The sequence below is a fragment of the Galleria mellonella genome, unplaced genomic scaffold, assembly GCF_026898425.1.
Source record: "Galleria mellonella isolate WM207_F2 unplaced genomic scaffold, CSIRO_AGI_GalMel_v1 utg33, whole genome shotgun sequence".
Lineage (NCBI taxonomy): Eukaryota > Metazoa > Arthropoda > Insecta > Lepidoptera > Pyralidae > Galleria > Galleria mellonella.
Genome location: NW_026442079.1, coordinates 6,061,100 through 6,082,248, shown reverse-complemented (window position 1 = coordinate 6,082,248; position 21,149 = coordinate 6,061,100). Strand labels below are relative to the sequence as shown.

General features: G+C 31.9%; 1 protein-coding gene across 1 annotated transcript; it reads right to left on the bottom strand.

Annotated features, from left to right (window-relative positions):
• Nucleotides 1-1,077: 1,077 nt before the first annotated feature.
• LOC113518054 (membrane-bound transcription factor site-1 protease) lies at nt 1,078-20,277 on the bottom strand. Its single transcript, XM_031911442.2, has 20 exons — nt 19,756-20,277; nt 16,788-16,967; nt 16,187-16,273; nt 15,350-15,446; nt 14,442-14,662; nt 12,928-13,068; nt 12,488-12,646; nt 12,095-12,182; nt 11,641-11,822; nt 11,073-11,237; nt 10,725-10,874; nt 9,669-9,751; nt 8,474-8,679; nt 7,881-8,079; nt 7,630-7,693; nt 7,013-7,153; nt 6,399-6,536; nt 5,431-5,611; nt 4,703-4,891; nt 1,078-4,188 (listed from the first exon to the last, which is right to left on the bottom strand). The coding sequence occupies exons 1-20, from the start codon at nt 19,987-19,989 to the stop codon at nt 3,968-3,970; spliced, it is 3,126 nt and encodes a 1,041-aa protein (XP_031767302.1). The 5' UTR covers nt 19,990-20,277; the 3' UTR covers nt 1,078-3,967.
• Nucleotides 20,278-21,149: the final 872 nt, after the last annotated feature.

The window sequence follows — 21,149 nt, the reverse complement described above, 5'->3', positions numbered from 1 at the left end:
ATTTAATGTATAGAACTTTATATACTGAAATGTGCGGCTAAAGCCGCGGGAAACGACTAGTTTTCAATAAATATGTCGAATTTTGGAATTTGTAACAATCACCTATATTTTACAAGTACTATGTAACAACAACTTTAATAACAAGAAAATAATATTTAATAAACTCACAATCCTGACAAAAGGTTTTGCTTACATATTTAAATAGTTGCGAAATATACACTTTCACACTTCCGACATCTCGTAAAACAAATATGCAATTGCTTATAAAAATTTTACGACATACTCTCATTACACGAGGAAAAAAATATCCTAATATATTAGATACCAAAAACCTAAAACTGTTATTTACTGTACATGTAATTAATATTAACTAGAAAATATTTATTGCACAAATATTTGAGCAATCTACATATTATACAAGACCAAAAATGCCCATAAAGTCTCGTTGTATTTATTAACATAGGACCGTTACGTTATGAATTTAAAATTCTTAATTTCGTTACAATTATTCGTGTTTACTATTAATGTAATTGATAGTTTTCTATGGAAATCAGCAAATTTGACATAGTGTTTTTTTGTTTAACTTTCTACTTTCAATACTGCAATATGACATACATATACGAGGTTTGTCCGGAAAGTACGTATAAAAGTTTTTTAAAAATTTTATTTTACAATTATTCAGGTAAATCAATTTTATCCCCTTCAAAGTACTCCCCCTGTGACATAATGCACTTGTGCCAACGCCGTTTCCACTGTGAGAAGGCTCCTTGAAAGTCCTCTGGTTGTAGGTTTCTCAGCTGCCCCGTCGTAGCTTTTTTTATCTCATTTATGTCCCCCAAATGCCGCCCCCGAAGTACCAATTTGGTTTTTGGGAACAAGAAGAAGTCACACGGGGCCAAATCCGGCGAATAGGGGGTGTTCGGTCACCGTAATGGAATTTTTACTCAAAAACTCACGGAACGATCTTGGCGCAAATTTTTTTCATTTGAAGTTCGTTTCTTAGAATTTCGTGGACCACGGTTTTGCCCAAATTAAGCTCTTCAGCCACCTGTCTGACCGTTAAACGACGGTCCCCATTAACACAAGTTCGAATTCTTTCCACGTTTTCGTCGGAATGTGAAGTGGAAGGACGTCCTGAACGTGGGTCATCTTGAACGCTTTCTCGGCCCTCTCTGAATCTTTTTAGCCACTTGTGGACGGTTGGTTCCTTCACAGCATCATCCCCATAAACTGTTCTGAGATCGGCAAAAATTTCACGGCCATTCTTGCCGAGTTTCGAGAGAAACTTGATTACGACGCGCTGCTCTTCAACGGAAGCGGGCTCCATGCCGACGGGGTTTCGTTAAGAGGTAACTTCACAGATGGCGTGACAAGCCAGTTCGCACCGCACGGCGGTCAGACCAGAACTGAAGCATTGTTAGGGACATAAGGAAGGGGTCCTGCGCTTACCTGGCCTCCCCACTCCTCTTTCTCGCATTCCAGAACACTTTTATACGAACTTTCCGGACAGACCTCGTATAACGGAATATGTAAACAATTCCATCTAATCTTTTTTTAAGATTATTATAAAAAAACACCGTGATTTTATTAGGTCATTAACAAATATAAATTTTAGAACACTTCATTTTATACATAGTCAGTCCAGGTCTTTTTAACCCTCCTAGGAGGATTTAGGTGGGAGTCTCGGGACGGACCCCTTGACTCCGACTTCAATTTCAGAGGCAGCTACCCCTAGATCACTAAGTCAAAGCTTTACCCTTGTTTGGGTGAGGTGTGGTCTTCTTAGTAGTAACCAGAGAACAAACTTTGTACAGTTTGAGACTAGATGGCACTGTGTATTTGATGTTGACTTTCAATGCCATATTATGATATAGTATTCGGAATCAACTGGGTTGGAATGTCGCATAAATTAAAATTTTTAATACTTCCTTAAAATTTTGGAACAATAAAAAAGGGATTCTGAATTATAATAATACAGTATGTGAAAACTAACAAGTACTACTCCACTCTAATTCCACTTTTAATACTGTAACTATCCCTGTTATTATAGACTTAGGCTAATACATTCCTACCAAAATACCCTGCCAAAGTAACATAAGTAATCAATACTAAATTTAAAAATGATATACAAATTATTACTCATTGACTGTAAATGACAAAGAATTAAATGTGGGGCCATATTTCAATTTCGTCTCTTATTGCTCGTATAAAAACTATTTTATATTTACTCAGTGGTTTCTACTAGTTATTGCCACAATTTAAAACGACAACAAATCCATAAATAAATAGGAGTACGTAGTACGCATCTTCCTCGAAGTTAAGATATTAAAATTCAATTCACAAAAAAAATATATACAAATTCAAGCATCCAACAGAATATTTGATACAGTACAGGAATATTAAAATTGAAATTCTAAAGGAGACATATAAAAAAAAAAACCTTTTTACAAAAACATGATAATATACACATACAAATACATCTGTATTTATTCTGTTCTGTATTTATTACGATAAATGGTATGAATAAATACAATAACATAGGATGTATCCTAAGTGTACATACTTAAGAGATAATTAAAGTTAGAAATGATCAAAAACTAAATGTATTATTTTGTTAGATGATGATGATGATGATATTTACAAACGATGTCTATAACAATACGTATCTATAAATTAAACAGTCACAATTGTCCATCCACGACTAAAATAACATGTTTTTAAATGTTTTTCAACCCCTGTCATACAGTGTATGAAAAATAAAGATAGTAATATATAGTTATTTTCTGATATACAGTGGCAAGATATAAACAATGCCAGGACAAGGTACACGTGTGTGAATGAATGCATCATATTTCCTTTTCTTATAAAATAAATTATATGCTATTTTATACATCTAAATACCTACTATATACAATTTCTTTCATTACAATGTGATTGAAACAATTTAATTTCCCAGTTCAATTTTTAAATCCTTTTCAGGTACCTATATTTATTATTAGTATAGATACCATAATATTAAATTTCACGATTAGCTACTAATCGTTTATTGTCTTTTAAAGATTTTTTTTTTATTTACAACGGATACGATATGAATATAATTAGTAAATGACTAATTGCGAAGAATTGGCCATCTCTTGTCAAATGTTGTTAGTTTTTTTTAATATTATCTGCATATATATACACACTGATTCGTAGGTTATTTTAGGCATTCTGTTATTAAACTTTTTCTTCTACTGAAGCTATAAATCTAAAATTCTGTAGAGGCACTCCTTAGATAATGTAATTTTTTGATAAGAAAAGATTTTATTAAATTCGGGATCGTAAGACAATGGATTCACATAACCGAAGCCATCGTAAATACTAAAAGAAATGTAATTAATACAGCAGCATCCGTACTAAATACATTTAAAAAAATACTTAATATCTAAATAATACACTATTTTTTGCATTTCATTTGAAAGATACTATAAATTAAATAGGACTGAAGTGGAAAAGTTTTAGCTATTAATTTAAGAATTACTTATTAGACGACTAATCTAACTATATAGATTAATAGATTATCAGGTAAAAAAAATATATCAAAAATCAATTTATCATACCTACTTGAACATAATATCATTATACCACCAGTGTAACCAATCTCGGTATGAAGCGTAATAAGAACAAGTGAGTAAATGTTATCAATTATTGCACATAAGTGAAAGTATGAACAAGTCTGAAATACCGACATCTATATTTGGAATAATTAATAAATAATATTAACTAAAATAAATAAATTAGTTTACTTATTACTCGTTCAGGTAACATTCCGCCGCATACTTTTAGAGCATACGTTTATAGCGTACACCAATTGGTTAAACAAATATTTGCCTAGAGTCCCTTTCAGTGTGAAGGCATCAGTTACCTCCTTGAAGCATGCACTATCCGACACAACTGCAGCTATTTTCTGCTGTTGATTAGCCTGATGCTATGTAGCCAAAGACATCAGTCTGCGTCTTCGGAGTTTTCTTCCGCAACGTTTCCACATCGAGGTGAGACAGTATATGACAGCTAATATGGCAATTAACGTAATAGCTCGATTGGTTGTTGTGGACGTTGGTTCAGAGTCAGGATGGGACCTTGACGGCGCCGCGCCGGCTCCACGCCATGCTCGAGGTGCCGGTTCCGTACCTTCGATGTCTGGAGCACCTGTAATATGTTTTTTTTAAGAAACTGCACTATAATATTTCTATGCCGTGTAGGTCCCGACATAGAATGGGCCACCTCTTCCTTTTCCGAGGGTGTCGTAAGAGGCGACTAAGGAAACCTATGGTGGAAGGATGGCCTGCCAAACGTGGCAACTACTAGCAAAACTCCCATTATGGGGAAGGCTTATGTTCAGCAGTGGATAGTTAAACGGCTGAAATAATAATAAAACTATATTCCTTATATGTATATCTTGCTTGAAATGTTATATCTGACAAACTCATTTCAGAAACCTTACATACAGACATCCACTATGATGCTTATTTAAGTTAAAATCGAGACATTTATTCTAAAACGCACGTCGGCTCGCGTCGTAGTGGGTCGGAATACAATCTTAAGTTTCATATAAATATGAACCTTATAAAAACACTTTTATGCACCTTGATACATAATGATTCAATCCGGTTCATTTAAATAATATTCTTGTACCGTGTTTATATCGAATGGGGCGCGTTACCTATACTTTTGGGGTCAGTCGGCTGGTGTCTTGGTGCAAGCGTGCCGGCGGCTCGAGGGGCATGCACCGGCTGCGGAGGCAACGGGGGCAAAGTGGAACATGGTGGCACTGCCCTAGGTCCGCTCCCATCAGCTGACAGCACTCGGGAATACACATGCAAACGACCCCCCTCCGCACGTTGTGGTAAATCTATACACAACCGTCACGATACTTAAAGTCGACACATAACTTATTCCTTAGTACACAATATAATGTTATTTACAAAAATAAATTGTACATTGTACAATAATCCTAAAAATATATAAAGGTTGAGCATGGAAAATATTTTTGCAATATATGTGTATGTACTCTAACTCATGATTAAAATACATACCGACTATTGATTTTTATACATACACTGATAAATCTATATATATAAAAATCAAATCGGCTATTCCATTCAATAGATATTACTATGAATTTAATAATTCATAGAAATAGTAAAAAAAAAACGCTGTCGCATTGTACATGTTATTTGTACCTATTTTAGCGGTGTGGAAGAGGGGCAGGTGGGGGCGGGCACATCTATGAAATAGGTAGCTAAGCAGGTACAGATAAAAATGCAAAATGTTGTAAAAATGTCCACCTGTGCGAAGCCGGGACGGGCCGCTAGTAAATATATATATAAGTAAAACATTCGCTGGGTTTAGTAGTATTAATAGACGATTAGTAATTAGATATTTTTTTACCTGAGGGAATGATATGAACATCTCGAACACGATGCTGTGGTGGAGTCGCAGCCTCCTTCAAAGGTGAAGGGAGATGACCTACAAGCGCATATTGGAGTGCAGCCAGCAGTAGCCAGTGACAGGGCTGAGCCGTCCCACCCTCCAGGCATGAAGAGTCCCCATACACAACCAACCGACCAGCCTAAGGATACAAAATAAATGCTCATACGGAGGCTTACATATTAACGACCACGTATTAAATTCATAGGTTCCAATACGTACCTACATTTATATATTGTGTTTTTGTTGGCACGGAGCTAGAATATTAAGATATTCTGCCATCACACCAAATTATTGAATTGAAATTCTCGGAAATGTCAATACAACTAACATAACTGGCATTATAATGCACTGTTTATTTATTTTATTCTTTATTGCACAATAAAACTTTGTACAAATGGCGAGCTTAATGCCATATGGCATTCTCTACCAGCTAACCATTGGGAAAAACAGAAAGCGTATGAAGGGCAGATGTGGTGAAAAATGTGACAATTATAGTAACACATTAAGGCAATACACAATATAAATATAATATACACATAAGATTTGTTCAATTAAATTGTTCATTGTGGAATGATCTCCATGGTACTGTTTATGCCTAAAGGCAACAGGTACTACAGGTACTTTACACACCACTTTACATCTGATCCGTCAGTTTGTTTACCACTCCAAATCACATTATTATTTTATTATCTAAATGTTTAACGACTATGTGCTTAGACGCATCTCTTGTTTCATCTACTTTATAATTCAGTGTTATTGCGGAAACTTACTCCTGCTTCCCATAATCTCTCAACCTTATTCACAATACCTGTAAACTCCATTTTTTCATTTTATATCAGTGTCGATAGTTTTCTTTAGAATTATAAATAATATTGGATAAAACAAAAAAAATTGTAATAATAAAGAAATTACGAAAAAGTATCTACCTTCGGCAATTTTTCCATAGTGTCATTGGTGTAGTCTCTTATCTCGCCATCGGTCTGCAGAAGCCCTAATATAGGCACATCAACGGTTTGTGCTCCGCTCGTCGGTCGATTCCCATTTGATTTTTCTCCAGACATAATCTAATGTCAGAATACAATTCTTGTGAAAATGAGTAGTATTGGACACTTAGAATATTTTATACAAAATAGTTACACATAATAGACAAACTGGCGGAAATTGATACTGTTTTTATAATATTCTGTAAAGGTAGATTAAAACGAAACAAGTGAATCCTTCCTGTGCTCTATCAAGTTTTGTTACGTGCAATTTATGAACATTAAAAGAACATTATTGTATTTAAAGTTTGCAATCGCAAATATTTTTGCACATTTTGTTAGACCAAAAAAACAAAATCAACTTGCTTGACATCTTATTCTCTTTATCTAGTTTCAGCTTAAGGCAGAGGCCAATTATCGTTATGTTGAAAAACAGCCTCAAGTCATCTTATTCTCAGCATGTATCACAATTGTAAAGAATATAAAATCAATATAGAAAACCAATTATCCAATGTGTTAAAATCTTACTATATTTTTATGAACTTGTCAAGTGGCGTTACCTGTTGCCCCTGATCACTCAATGGAGCTGTGATTATTACTCCGTGTTCAGGGAAACTGTGAATATGCGTTCCGCTCGCGTAGTATATTTGATGTCTGCCCAGCTTGAATGAGCCTTCGAATACGCGGTCCCCCAGCGCTACCTGCATATACAAAAATATTTCACCAAACCATGTTTGCTGCATTCAAAATTTAATAAAACAACTAAACAGTTATTAGCAACCAAAGATAGAATGGCAAACAGTGACAAATTTATAAAATAATTTTATTGAGGAATTAGCAAGCGAGTCTTTATAAGGTCACAATATTTTTCTTTTTGTATCACCATACATTATGATTACTAACCTATATACTAACATTTAACTATCAGTGAAGATAATAGAATTACAAAACAGAATCTCAATCTCCAAATTTATTGTAAAAGTTTATTATAACAATATTTAAAATATAAGTACAATGGTAACAGTCGACAAAAGACCTCCCTCTACTTGCCTTTAAGATTAATGTCCTGGATGTATTTTTTTAAATTTCTTTATCTAAATTGAACATTCAAAGCATTAATATTTTTACTTCAACAAACTACTGACAATATAACAGTTCTAACAGGTAAATAACAGACCTGGTACATACTCAGAAGATCATTCAGTGCTGGTACATTGGCACCACCCGTTTCTGGTATCCACCTATTAACATGTTACTTTTATATTAATAGAGTTCTCGTTTAAGCCAGAAAAGATAAAGAATAGAGAAAAAAAAAACAAAAATAACAGATATAAATAAAAACAAAATTAAAACTATATATGTAAGAAAATATACACTCTATTAACCATTTTTATAACATATTTAAGGTAATGATAAAGAGCAGCTTACCATTGCCGCGTGTTTTCGTCGTAGAACTTAACGTGCCGAAGCAAAGACGCATTGTACCAGTCGGCGAAAACGACCAGCGAGAGACCGGAATCCACAGCCTTTTTCAACGCGGCCATTTCTTCAGGAAAATATTCGTCTTCTGGGTCCACTAGTAGCAGAGCTCCATAGAGTGATGTATCAATGCAGGTTAAAGGTGTACCTAAAATAGTATTATGTTAGTTCTATAATAGGCATGCTAAACATTTACAACTCACATTTTTGTCACTTCCACTGGATGAAAAATTGTAAACATCATATTAAATCAAGAACATCACAGAATACGCTATAGTGTCAGAGGTTAGACTGAGTACAGCTATTTTACAATAAATATTATTATGTTGGTAAACATCTATTTCTTTTTTAAAGAAAAACAATGCAATAAATGATAGTTCTACTAAATTTTATCTAATATTGTCATGAATTTCAAAGTTTTTTTTACTTATTGACGTTACGTGAAATGACGATTATAAAAAATGAAGATTAGATCGGTACTGGATAGCGCTCTATATATGAAACTCAGTGCATTTATTACTGAAGCGATTGCATTATCTTACCCATAACTTCGAGGTAGTAGCCGTGTTCACGGAGTCGGTGATACATGTCCCTGAAGTTGGTATGTAGGTGGTCGGCGTGCCAATCCAGTGGGTCGTGTTTAGCGCGAAGATCATCCCGGGGGAAGTAACCGCCGGGGTAGCGTAGACTGTGAAACTGGTCCCACAGCAGTCGCCGAGTACGCACAGGAACCGGAATCACTCGCGCCCTACAGTTGTGTTTAAGCCACAGATATAAAAAAAACGATTCCTAGATTCACAAGTAATTGAAGACTAACAAAATCATATTCAATATTCTAAATCAGAATTAAAAGAATTAACTAGTTGCCGTCTAGATCTCATAATTTTACAAAATTTATAAGAATAAAATATATCGATGCATTTCGTCATATATACGAGTAACAATGGTTAGAAATAGGTACATAAATAAGTTGAATAAACCCTATTTTTTGCTGCTATTTTTTGTATTAAAATTTTTTAGTTATATATACTGCTGAACACAAACCTGCCCTATATGGGCCAGTATTTGCCACGCTTGACAGGCAGTTTAGTAACCGCACTTAGGCTTTGGTGATGTTTAAGAAGGATGCTGCTATCCATCTCACGACCATTAAGTTCCCTTAGTCGCGGTAGTAGTAGTTATTTATATACCTTATTATAAAAATTTCATTTATAGTAAGTTACATTACCAGCGAATTTATACACCGATTATTTTTTTTTAAGTAGTAATCCTTATTTTATTATAGCACGACATGTGACCTCGCCATCCAGAGCGAACACAGAGACAATATGGTCCTTGAATACAATTAACCGAAAAGAGAATGATTTACTTTCAATGGTTCTTTATTCTTTATTGTACACAAAAGGTTATTGAAATGTAAAAACAAACATAATAGTGCACAAGGGCGAGCTTATCTCCAATAGAGATGTTGAATGGTTGACCACAATATACCGGTTCATTAAGTGTTTCTTCATGCTACGTTTGAGGTCCTTATGAAAATTACAACACTGGATCCCTAGGTATCAAAAATGTGTCTATTAAAGCTAATAGAAAATAGGAATTTATCTTTCTATCTATAAGTCTATATAAATGAAGATTATTTGGATTTATTATAATAACATGCCAAACGCACAAATTTCAGCAATCTCTAATTTACTATTTTTCATGAACAATATTTTATATAATTTATATACATACCGTATTGGCAACATTAATGTCACATTTCGCATAGCCTTATCACCATACTCTCCGTGACTTTCAATTGTCACATTCATATGACCCTGTAAGTAATAAATATTTCTGTACACACCTCGAAATGGCAAACAAACTGATGGCCCAGCTGATGAAAAGTGGTAACAAATCGTAAAATGCTTCTGTAGAAAAGATACTTAATCAAATCAAATAATATTTATTTTCTTGCTACATGGTAAAATAAGGTGTTACATAAACGAGTAAATACATAACATCCAATACCTCGTAGGGATTTGCAATTATTAAATTGTATTTGGTGTCATTATAAAATATAATCATTTTTCTTATTACAGTATTTTTAATGTCAAACCCTTATTGATATAAAGATCTAATGGGTTGATTCTCTATATATAAAATAATGTTTATATTTTAAATAGTCTATATTATAGTAAAAATTATAATTTTTAACTATTCATGCAGTTTTATGGGTCATTGATTAATAAATTCAAGATCTTTGTTATAAATTTTTATATACATAGCAATGCCATTATTTTGATACAAAGTAGTTATACAAATGGCACTCTCATTAATTATTATTATTATATTTAATTAAATACAAAATAATTTTGGCAATAAGTGTCATTGTACAAATTTCTTCATACATTATTGTTTATAATTTAAGCATCAAGTTCCTTTACTGGTTTAATGAATTTGAAAGTTTTTTTTTCAATGAACTCGTGACTCGAAAGTCCGATTTGTAATACAAGGTACCATAGTTGAGGGGCCAGTAGTTAGTTTTATTGTGTGATATTTATTAATTGTGTTGACCATAATAAGGAATCAATGTATAATTTTTTATGTGTATTCCTGTCATACCCAAGATATCGTAAGTCGTAATAGAAAGAACAAAGCACAATATACTATAAGAAGCGGAAAATTCTAAACCCTATCGCGACATAGTGTGGCAATAGTAGTATAGTAGTAGGCTTATATCACCTGTATTAAGAGACCCGTGTCCACCATTTGGAGGTTAATTATATGTTAATATATTTAATTAATTACCTCAATAACGCCATCGAAATCGGCGCCTTCTTCGAGAACTCTAAAACTAAGAGCCAACCATCCGGACCACGGCCATAATATTGAACTGTGCTCTACGGATACAGAGAGCAATACGCCGTGCGGTAAGTGAGGATGCCAGGTCACTCCTTTCTGTTAATTTGAAGAATTATATTAGTTTAACATTAGCTTAACTCATATTACCAAAATTTCAAATATCATTGTTTTGACTTCCATTAATGGTAAAATATAAATTAATGTAGTTTAAATTTATAGTATATCATTTAATATTTATCATTTTTAAAGAATAAAGATGATAAAATTATAATTAAATATGTTAATATCACTCACCACATGCCCAGAGACGCCAAGACCATTAATAACTGTAACATTAGCAATAGTCGGCTGCGCGCTGTAATATAATTGCTGGGTACAATATGGCCACATATATTGGCATTCCGTCAGGTCGATATAAGGCGGACTCAAGCTTGCTTTGGGCTCATATTCTCTAAGAAACTGTCAAAGAAAAAGTAATTATCATTAATAAACGACTATTTAGTTCCATAATGACCATTATCATCTGTTAATATTCATATGAGAACATGGATATTTTAAACTTATTTGAAAATATATGCAAGCATAAGAAACTTATATAAGGACTAAACACGCGATTTCGTCTATTATACACATAGAAAAGATCAGTGCTCAAATATTGGCATGTAGCTTCTGCAATCGGATTAAACTCAATTTAACTAAACCATATACCATTATCACAAGAATTAGTATTGTAATTCCTTTAAGTATAATAATTACATTTGTCATAAACACCAAAAATCAGACAATAGTGCAGTGCAGTTTATAGTTTTATGAAATCAAAGTCTTATCTACATTTATAAACTAAAAGAGATAAAATTACAACCTGATAAGCGCTAATAAGATCCAATTTTCCATGTCCCTGTTCGAACATGTTATAGCCAGTTAATCGCCGCGCCGTGATACATAGCGCCTGCTTTACAGACGCCGGCGTTAAGTGATTCCGTGGCACGCCGCTTGCTAGCAACGCTATAGCACCAGCCACTACTGGGGAAGCCACAGATGTACCTATATTGGTAATAATAATAACCAATTATTATTTAACTAGTAAATAGTTTAGTCAGGCTCATTCAACACTAGCAGAATTCTCAATGAAACGTCATGCAACTTTCATTATATAAACACCACATAAAACTAAGATCACGAAAGTGCTGCTTACAGAGTAAAGGTTTTATATAGATTTGGAAAATAACACGAATCTAAATGGACACAGATTCATAGCTGTAGTAAATTATAGTTTAAAACTTTACTTTGTCTTAGAACTGGTTATTTAAACATACCACTTAATGACCGACATCCACCGGTGACACTTGATCCCTGGACTCCACTACCATAGGTTACTATATCAGGTTTCATTCGGCCATAACCCTAAAAAATAATATTAAATCATTAAAGTCTTACTAAGAATTAATTGGACATAATATCACATAAGATTATTTTTTTGTTGTATAAAAAAAAAGAAAAAAAAGACCAAACAGCTGTACTATTAGACAACAAAATTATAAATAGCAGGATCAATTCCCTAAAAATACAAATGTTTCCATTCATGAGTATGCCTTTTTGTACAGATATGAGTATTTTCTACTTACAATATTTATGATTTAAATTTAATAATCCAGAAAAATAAATTTTATGCAATATAATTCGTGGAATAAAATAAATACAGTACACACATGTGGCAATTCCCACGTGGTCATTCCGCGAGACGAGAATTTGGCGATACGATCGTCGAACCCAATACCACCAACACCGATGACGTCCATCTGATCCGCTGGGTTGTTAAGAGTTCCATATAAAGGTCCGTCATTTCCTATCGCCGACACCATTATGACCTGGATAAAATAATACAATAAATAAAAGAGTTTTTAAAAAAAATTGTTGTTTCTAAAATTATCTCTGGTAAATACATTCTAAATCCAGCTTAATTAAAATCCATTCAAAATATGGAATAAATAATATAAAAAAAAAAACTTTTATTTCAGTATATGTAAGTTATAAATATAGAATTATTAATTATTTGTAATTTAATTTACTGTAATATAAATAAAACTAAGACAATATAACTTTATTAGAATAATAAAATATAATCAGTGAAAACAGTATCAATAAATACCTTATTAGCACTAAGTTCCCAGACCTTATCGACGAATGGATGGTCCATGAAATCAGGACCCCCTATACTGAGATTCAGCACATCAATCTTACGCATTATCGCATAATTAAAGGCATCCAGGAACCACGACGTATATGACACCTGCAAACAAAATTGCATTCTTTTTTATATGTTACTAGCGGCCCGGTACGTGCTTCGCTACGTATAAAGTGAAATAATAAAAAAATTAACATCAAATTCATTTATTTAAACAAAAAAATATTTTATTAATTGCTAGCTATTTTATAACTTAATACAAAACATTTGGATAAACAATATTTTTTGTTTTTCCATTTTGAGCATGAATAAACAAACTGGTGGGGAGGTACCGACTCTGGAACAGGCAACATTAAATTTTTGCTTTAATCGAAGCATGTCCAAAATGAAATGACCGCATGAATGGCATAAGAACATGTTTGTACTGTCAATACTAAAAAAGGTTTCAATTTGACAGCACAATCTCCACCTTAAAAAAAAGTTTGAATTTGACACAAAAATCCCCATTAACAAAATAATCCGCCATTTATTGAATGCATTTGTTACAAAAAATGTAATAAATGAAGAGCCGCTCGACCGATCGACCCATCTACTAAATAGTCCAAACAAAGCCTAAACATTTGTTTTGGATAGGTGAGCCCATTCTTGAGTTATAAAATTACAACAAAAAGTGGCATTAATTTATATATATATGGATAAGTTCTCTGTCCATTTTATAGTAAATATAATAAAAAATGTTAACGCTATTACATGCAAATATGCGATAAAGTAATTTAGAACATAAGACACTTTTACTTAGAGGCTTTTATCCTATAAGGATATGTCAGCCCCATCATACCTTAATCTTAAAAAGTATTTCACATACTTAATACATAAATAAATAATACTTTAGTAGTCTATTTTAATACAGATATTGATTGATACAAAAATATAGCAATTAAAGATTTTGCCATCTTGTCTATTGAGACCACAACAATACGTATTGTCTATGGTTAAATTTTTTCGTTGTAGTTATTTTGCAAAGGCTTTCATTTAGAAGAGGCTACTATGACAAAACAATACATGCGTAATACTGTAACAAAACTAAACCGGTTAGTAAGGTTAATATGACAATCAGTGTGTTAATATTATATCTTTTGATATCAACCAATCAAAAACTAATAAAAAAAAATACTCCTAGCACGACACATTTATATTGCTAAGTTACTGAAATCCTGTTATTGGCTTTTTATGTAGATAAATTGCTGTTGTTTTATAGCTTAATTGTATTTGTAAACTGTTGGTTTTCCAATAAATAAATTAATTAATTGTCCCAAAATTTAGCATTCACATAATATTTAAGAAAAAAAGGATATATGTTATATTTCCATTACGTTCTATTCAAGGAAACCACTTTAATTCCTGTGTATCATGAATTAAATAGTTGGCGTTGCTAGTAAATTTTTGCTATTTAATTTTTCGTTATTAACAATCCTCACCTGATTATCTGTAAAGACACGAAATATATGCAAATCGGCATCGGGCGCGAATCCTAAACAGTCGGCTCGTGAGGCTATGACACCAGCAACGAAGGTGCCGTGACCAAGAGCATCGTCCAGAGTATTTTCTCCAGTCCAGTCAGTACGCTCACGCACTCGACCAAAATGAGGATGGTGTCGAGCCAGACCTGTGTCAAACACTGCCACTCTCACGCCTTCACCTGCAATGAAATCACTTCATTTTCTTATATTATTTATTAATAAGTACTAATCAAACCGAACGGAAATTGTTACTAATGAGAATTAGTAGCTCCATTGCTAGCAAAATACCCTACACGTTGATTCCTCGCGGTCCTTCTTGGAAACCATCGAGTTTAATTTATCTCGATAGGCTGACTGGCCTGCTGTTATCCTCCCATCACTCATGATCACGTATCATCCCTCACTGTTGCCCCTATGTAAGTGAGTACTATATATATATATATATATATATATATATATATATATATATTCTCTCCCATTAAAAACAAAATCATACTTAATGATGATGATATTTAGTCATTTATGGTAACAGTTATTATCAAATCATCACATCAACCTTTAACTGTCCATTGCTGAATATAGGCCTCTCTCATAAAGGCAGTTTTTCCAGTAGTTACCAGGCTTGGCAGGCCATTTGCCAACCGTAGTTAGGCTTTGGTGACGTTTTAAAAAGAACAATGGTAGCAGGTGTACCTATTTGCAATTACAATCATTGGTTACGATGGGCATGTTAAAGGAATATGTACAGACACTTGGCCTGTTAAAAAAACGTATCTAAAACAAAACTTTGTAATCAAATATCCAAGGCAACCTATATAGATAAAAGTATGAACATAAACTTTTACCAGATATAAGAAAGGTGATACCTGTGATACCCAGAGACCATAGTACATCTGCTTTTAATACAGACGTTATCTGGCGAGGCACTGTTCTGAGTAACTTCCGAGACGCATAACCATTGTTCTGTAATAAAATTAGAAAAAATATATTTATTAACTAAAAGCGTTATTTAAATTTACAAATTCTATAATATACATTTAATTGTTTTTTACAACCAAGGGGGCAAATAATCATGCGGCTCAACTGATAGTAAGTGAATACTGCCACCCATGATCTCCCACAACACCAAAGGCATTGCAAGTAATTAAATGTATTTTTAAAATAATTCTAGCTAATCGTCAATGAACTAGTCGTCCTGTAAGACAAAATTGTTTGGAAAGTGGCTCGGATTTTTCTAAATCTGTGAATACTACTCGATCTATAATATTTAATACTAAATTTAGAATACTAGCCTTTACCCGCAACATTTTTTAGGGACCAGAACAAAAAGTAGCCTATATTTTTCTTTAAATTAGTTCAACCGTTAAGTCACTATAAGATAACAAACATATAAACTCACTATTTCATTTATAATATTAGTAAGGATGAAATAATTTGCTGGTATCGACTGTTAGATACTTGTAGATATTTGATTGTCAATCAGTACCTAATATAATGAAAGTAATTCACAATCTAACATAACATAACACACAATTTCACATGCTAACAAAATAAAATTATAAATTTAAATTTCATATTGTTGTACATATGTACATCACTTAAATACGAATATAAAAGCGTCTTAAAAACTTTAGATAAATAAAATTTATTTATATTGTATTATTTTTTCGATAAAACCATCATACTTTTTTATTTCATCATACCTCACGTGGTTTTCTAAGCGAGTGCAGTGCACGGGCCCGATGATTACGCCAACCCGTGTATAAACAGCCAGCAGGTCCACAGTCGTCCTGATGATGCAAAACAAAAATTGAATTAAGTTATATTAACTGTTATTATTAACAAATGTGTATTATACATACAAATTATGAAAATAAATTATGAACAATTAAAAGCTTACAACTCTAATAAACTAGGGGAAAGGGATTGTTAGCAATGGGGACCTAATGGCTCCATTGCAAGCAATATACCCCAATCAAGTCAACCTCCACGCGGTTCCACCTGGAAACCATCATAACTAATAATTGTCATATTTGTACAATAGGCCAACTGACCTGCTTCATCCTCATCTATCATCTCTCATAGGTACCCCGCCAATGTATACTGATAGCGGCGGCAGGATTACTATTACATTTAAACAAATACAAACATTAGTATTCACGAGTAGATCTGTGCATATATTTAAAAAATATATTTAAGTACTTCTACTAATTGTCTAGTATGCATATGTACTATAAAGCTTTGCTTTTGGGCCCAGTTGGCGCTGAATAATATGTCCAATGACATTTTTTATAGTAGCTTTACCTCTTTGATATATTTTATGGTTCGTTGAACCTGCCTCTGGACAGTGACACGTCGTATGGCTGGGTGGTCCCGTAATGCGTCAAGTGCACGCCTTCCATCCTCGTCTAACACGATAACGTCGAAGTCACTTGGATACTCCTTGGCGGGATTATTTCGCTGCAATAATGTCCAATTTGACACCTAACAGAAACAAAATAGAAAATTGTGTAAATATGAATGAAATAGGAAGCATTAAAATGAATAAAAATTTGCAATAAAAGTAAGTGCAAGCCTTAATAATTTTAACTACTTAATAATTGTTTTTCATACAAATTTATATGTAGTTCCTGATCTCTAATTAATTTTATTATTTATATTATATTAAAGTACTACACAATCACATAAATCGCCTCAAGCTATCCTAGTTTTGTTGCATGGTTTCGCATTATACAAAGTATCCACACTATGTTATGAGAAACTATAAAACAAAGATCTGTGGGCACAAAGCAGAACACCCAGACGCAAGTCAATTCAGAAATGTTAGTTTCCTATATTTGTTTAAACAGGAATAGAACCCGTATTAGATTCGCAAAGCTCATTTATGCAAAGCAGCAGGTACAGTAGTAGTACACTCTGGCTTTGTACCGATAGATAAATACAAAGATAGGTAAATTAGTATTTATATTAATTTTAATAGACAAATTTTCGACACCTTGGATTCCGTTATATTAATTTTCATAGGGTATTTAAAAAATATATACAGCCTATGTTACTCATTGATAATGTAGCTTTTTATAGATGAGCGAATTATTAAAATGAGTAGTTTATCCATTACAAACAAACAATCAAATTTTGTTCCTGTTCATAATATCAGTATAGATTAAAAATTTTATTAATTGTGTATTATGTATATACCAGTTGATCCAGTAAACATTTTTTTTTTGGCACCTATCATCATCTAGTCTCTTTTCTTATCAATAAAAAAAACTCTTAAATGGAAGCAAACAATATATACATATTTTAAAATATATGAGCTGTTATGGAGATTAACATGAAAGCATCCTAATATTTTTTTTTTATTTTAGTAATTGCTACCCAGATAAGCATATTGGGAAATTGTAAAGTACAACTAGTCAGTTAAATTAATAAATACAATAAAACTGCAATCAGTAGGAGTAATATAAGTATAGCTATATATAGTAGTTATAATATCTATATATTGTCCCTATAATGGACATATGAAATATCCAATATATAATGTTGAAATGAAAAATCCAAATGTAATTAATATACTTATTGGACCAGTATGGACAATATTGAAATGGATTATATCCTTTTTCAATCAATATCCAGAGGAGCCAATATGTAGACATCATAGCAATACTAATATTACCTATGTCTAATAACCAAGTTGTATCTGTCCATAGGAGATATCTAAGAAATATAAATATAAAGGGCCTTAGTATGAGCAATAAAAGCCATAACAATAATTACTAAAAAATACATTGTGCATATGGTCTGTCATCACACAAAAGCTACTGCACCAAATTGAATATGGTTTTCAGAATTGTGTTCCTAAAGGTTTAACTTATATCTTGGTATATGTTTTATTTTGATGGTATGTTTACTAATAGTTTATAGTATTATCATCAATTTATAGCATTTCAGATTTCGACAAAACCAAATTCTTGACTTAATTAATATAGAATATATTGTATAGAATAGTAAAGCAAATACTTCTGAAAAAAAAAGAATCATAAATACCAGTTCACAATTGCCAAATATACAAATTAAAAATAATTGAAATAATTCATTTGTAATTAGACAGAAAGTATTTTACTTATAAATTATAAATTTGTTGAAATCGGGACACTTAAAAAATTAATTATCCAAACACATGCAGCCATTCTAAAGTGATGCACTTACATATATTCGGCAACTGTTTTTTATTTATAATAACAGAAATTGGTGATATTGACAGCTGTATATAACAATCATAACAATTTTCATTCCAATTTGTTTAGCTGTGTAAACATGATTGTGTAACAACACAAAAACTGAGTAAATATTCAAATATATTTACACTTTCACATTTATAATATTAGTAAAATTATTTATAAAAAGAACAAATATTGTGTCTTATAATCTAGCAATATATAATATTAAAAGCTGGACTTATTCCACTCTTATCTTAATGGATATAATAATATATATAATAATATATATAGGCGTGACAAATATGTATGTATGTATGTATATGTATAAATATAAAAGTATTATTATATTTATTTTAAAACATAGAAAATACTATTTAAAAAATATAAAATACTTCCACTAGCTTGCATGTATATTTATGAAGCAGCTGTATTTGTTAAGAAAAATATAAACAGCTTTATTACTGCCAAAGAACATTATCCGCGAAATAGAAGAAATCCAAATAGACTAGTATTAAACAGAATTCCTAAGACTACGATTTATCAAAAAAATTGTTATAATATGTGTATAAGAATTTTTAATAATATACCCGAAGATATTATAAATATAAAAACACTGACAAAATTTAAGAACACACTGTACAAATGGCTTTTGGACAAATGTTATTACTCAATTAAGGACTTGTTGGACTTAAGAATAATTCTACTTTATAAGCACATAAATAATATTTTGTTAATAGTATTAGTAGTAGTAGTATTTAGTAGAAAAGAAGTTACCATAAATATTAAAATTTTGCATGCCATTGTTTTGGCAAAACACGCCTGTTCCTAACATATTATTGCTAACATCTGTATACCGTGTTTTTCAGCAAATAAATTATATTATTATTATTATATTATTCAAAAAATTATTAAATTATAAAACTCACCAACATGGAGGTCTTGAATAAAAGACCACCCCTAAGGGTGCCAACTGACTAAGATAAATAATAACATTTGGATACAAGTAAAATGTAATTATTTATTAAAGTTATTTTTACAGATCCATAACTCACCCCAGCATTTTTTAAAGCCGCTGTAACATAATTTTCCCTCGTAGACCTTGAAAAATATCCTTTATATGTAATAATATGTTCACTGCCTACCACATCAGTGTTATATTTGTATTCGACACGAGCAGAATCGGTTGTATTACATGATGTATCCATATGTAAATTATCATCATTGGCAAAAACTGATAAAATACTAAATACAATTATTACAAAAAGATTTATATAAATCACCTTCATATTAAATAGTTGCTAAGAAATAAACATGAAGAGACCGAGGAAACATTAAAGTTTTTGTTGATAAAACATAGAATTTAATTTCGACCTCTTTAAACAAATAACAGGCATTATTGCAACAAAAATAAGGAATAAAAGAGGATACTAATGTCTACAATTTCATAAATTTCAATAATTATATTAAATATATAATTTAATAGGTAACTACACAAAATATTACAGAAAATTCATACTAAATTCAGAAACTATGATGGTCTGAAATGTACAGACTACACATAACATTTTCTATTATTTTTTTAATAATATATGTGTGTAAATAGTACTCTGTGTTCCACTTTATGTTTTTAATATTTGAGTTTTAGTTTAGATACTAGTCTATTTGCTATCTCATATTTTATAACATGTTTTCATTAGTGTTGCCAGACGAATATGAATTAAAAAGTTTCATTACATATTTTTTATATAAAATACGTAGCTAATAATTCGTGACCCATGACGCCTATGTAAGAGTGAAGTGATCACCTTTTTCATATATATTTTGCATGAAAGTTACTTGTTATTCAAATGAAGGTGTACAAGGTATACAAGCGATAAAACACACAAAATACTGTCATCCTCATAACGATGAATGTCGACCGCGAAAAACAACGTTGGGGCACTCAGAGAGTCCGTATGAAGGAAATTTCGACAAAAGACCATTATGCCAGACTTGATCGAATGACTACGTTATATCGATAACTCTTTTATTCCTTAACTTTTTTTCTAATATAGTACAAAACAAATGTAAATTAAAAACACTTGAATAAATTATTTATTTATTCCTTATTGATCACATTAAAAAGAATGTTTGGTACAAAAGACGGATTTATTACTATATAGCATTCGTTCACAGTCAACTTTTGGCAAAACAGAAATGTTATTATGCGGTGGAAAATTGCAAATTGTGGCAGATAAATATTAGATCCTTACATATGAAATTAGCATTTTGTCGTACTGACCACTTTAATCTGAAATATCTCCACTTTGGTTAAGAATTTCAAATTCAAATTTATAAATTCATTTAGCTGGTACATTTGAGTTTTGAAAACAGTCATTCATTTGATTTTTCCTTTTAATTTTTTTCTTTGGCGTTGCTTATTACCGCACAATGGAAAACATGAAAT

What these genes read in the sequence shown, in the direction of transcription:
- LOC113518054 (XM_031911442.2), bottom strand. Translation starts at nt 19,989, where the DNA reads ATGAAGGTGATTTATATAAATCTTTTTGTAATAATTGTATTTAGTATT. An exon ending in GGGAACTTAGTGCTAATAAG is followed by an intron (nt 12,647 to 12,927) that starts GTATTTATTGAT and finishes TATTTTATCCAG; the next exon opens with GTCATAATGGTGTCGGCGAT. An exon ending in TGTTCATATCATTCCCTCAG is followed by an intron (nt 4,892 to 5,430) that starts GTAAAAAAATAT and finishes GGTTGTGTATAG; the next exon opens with ATTTACCACAACGTGCGGAG.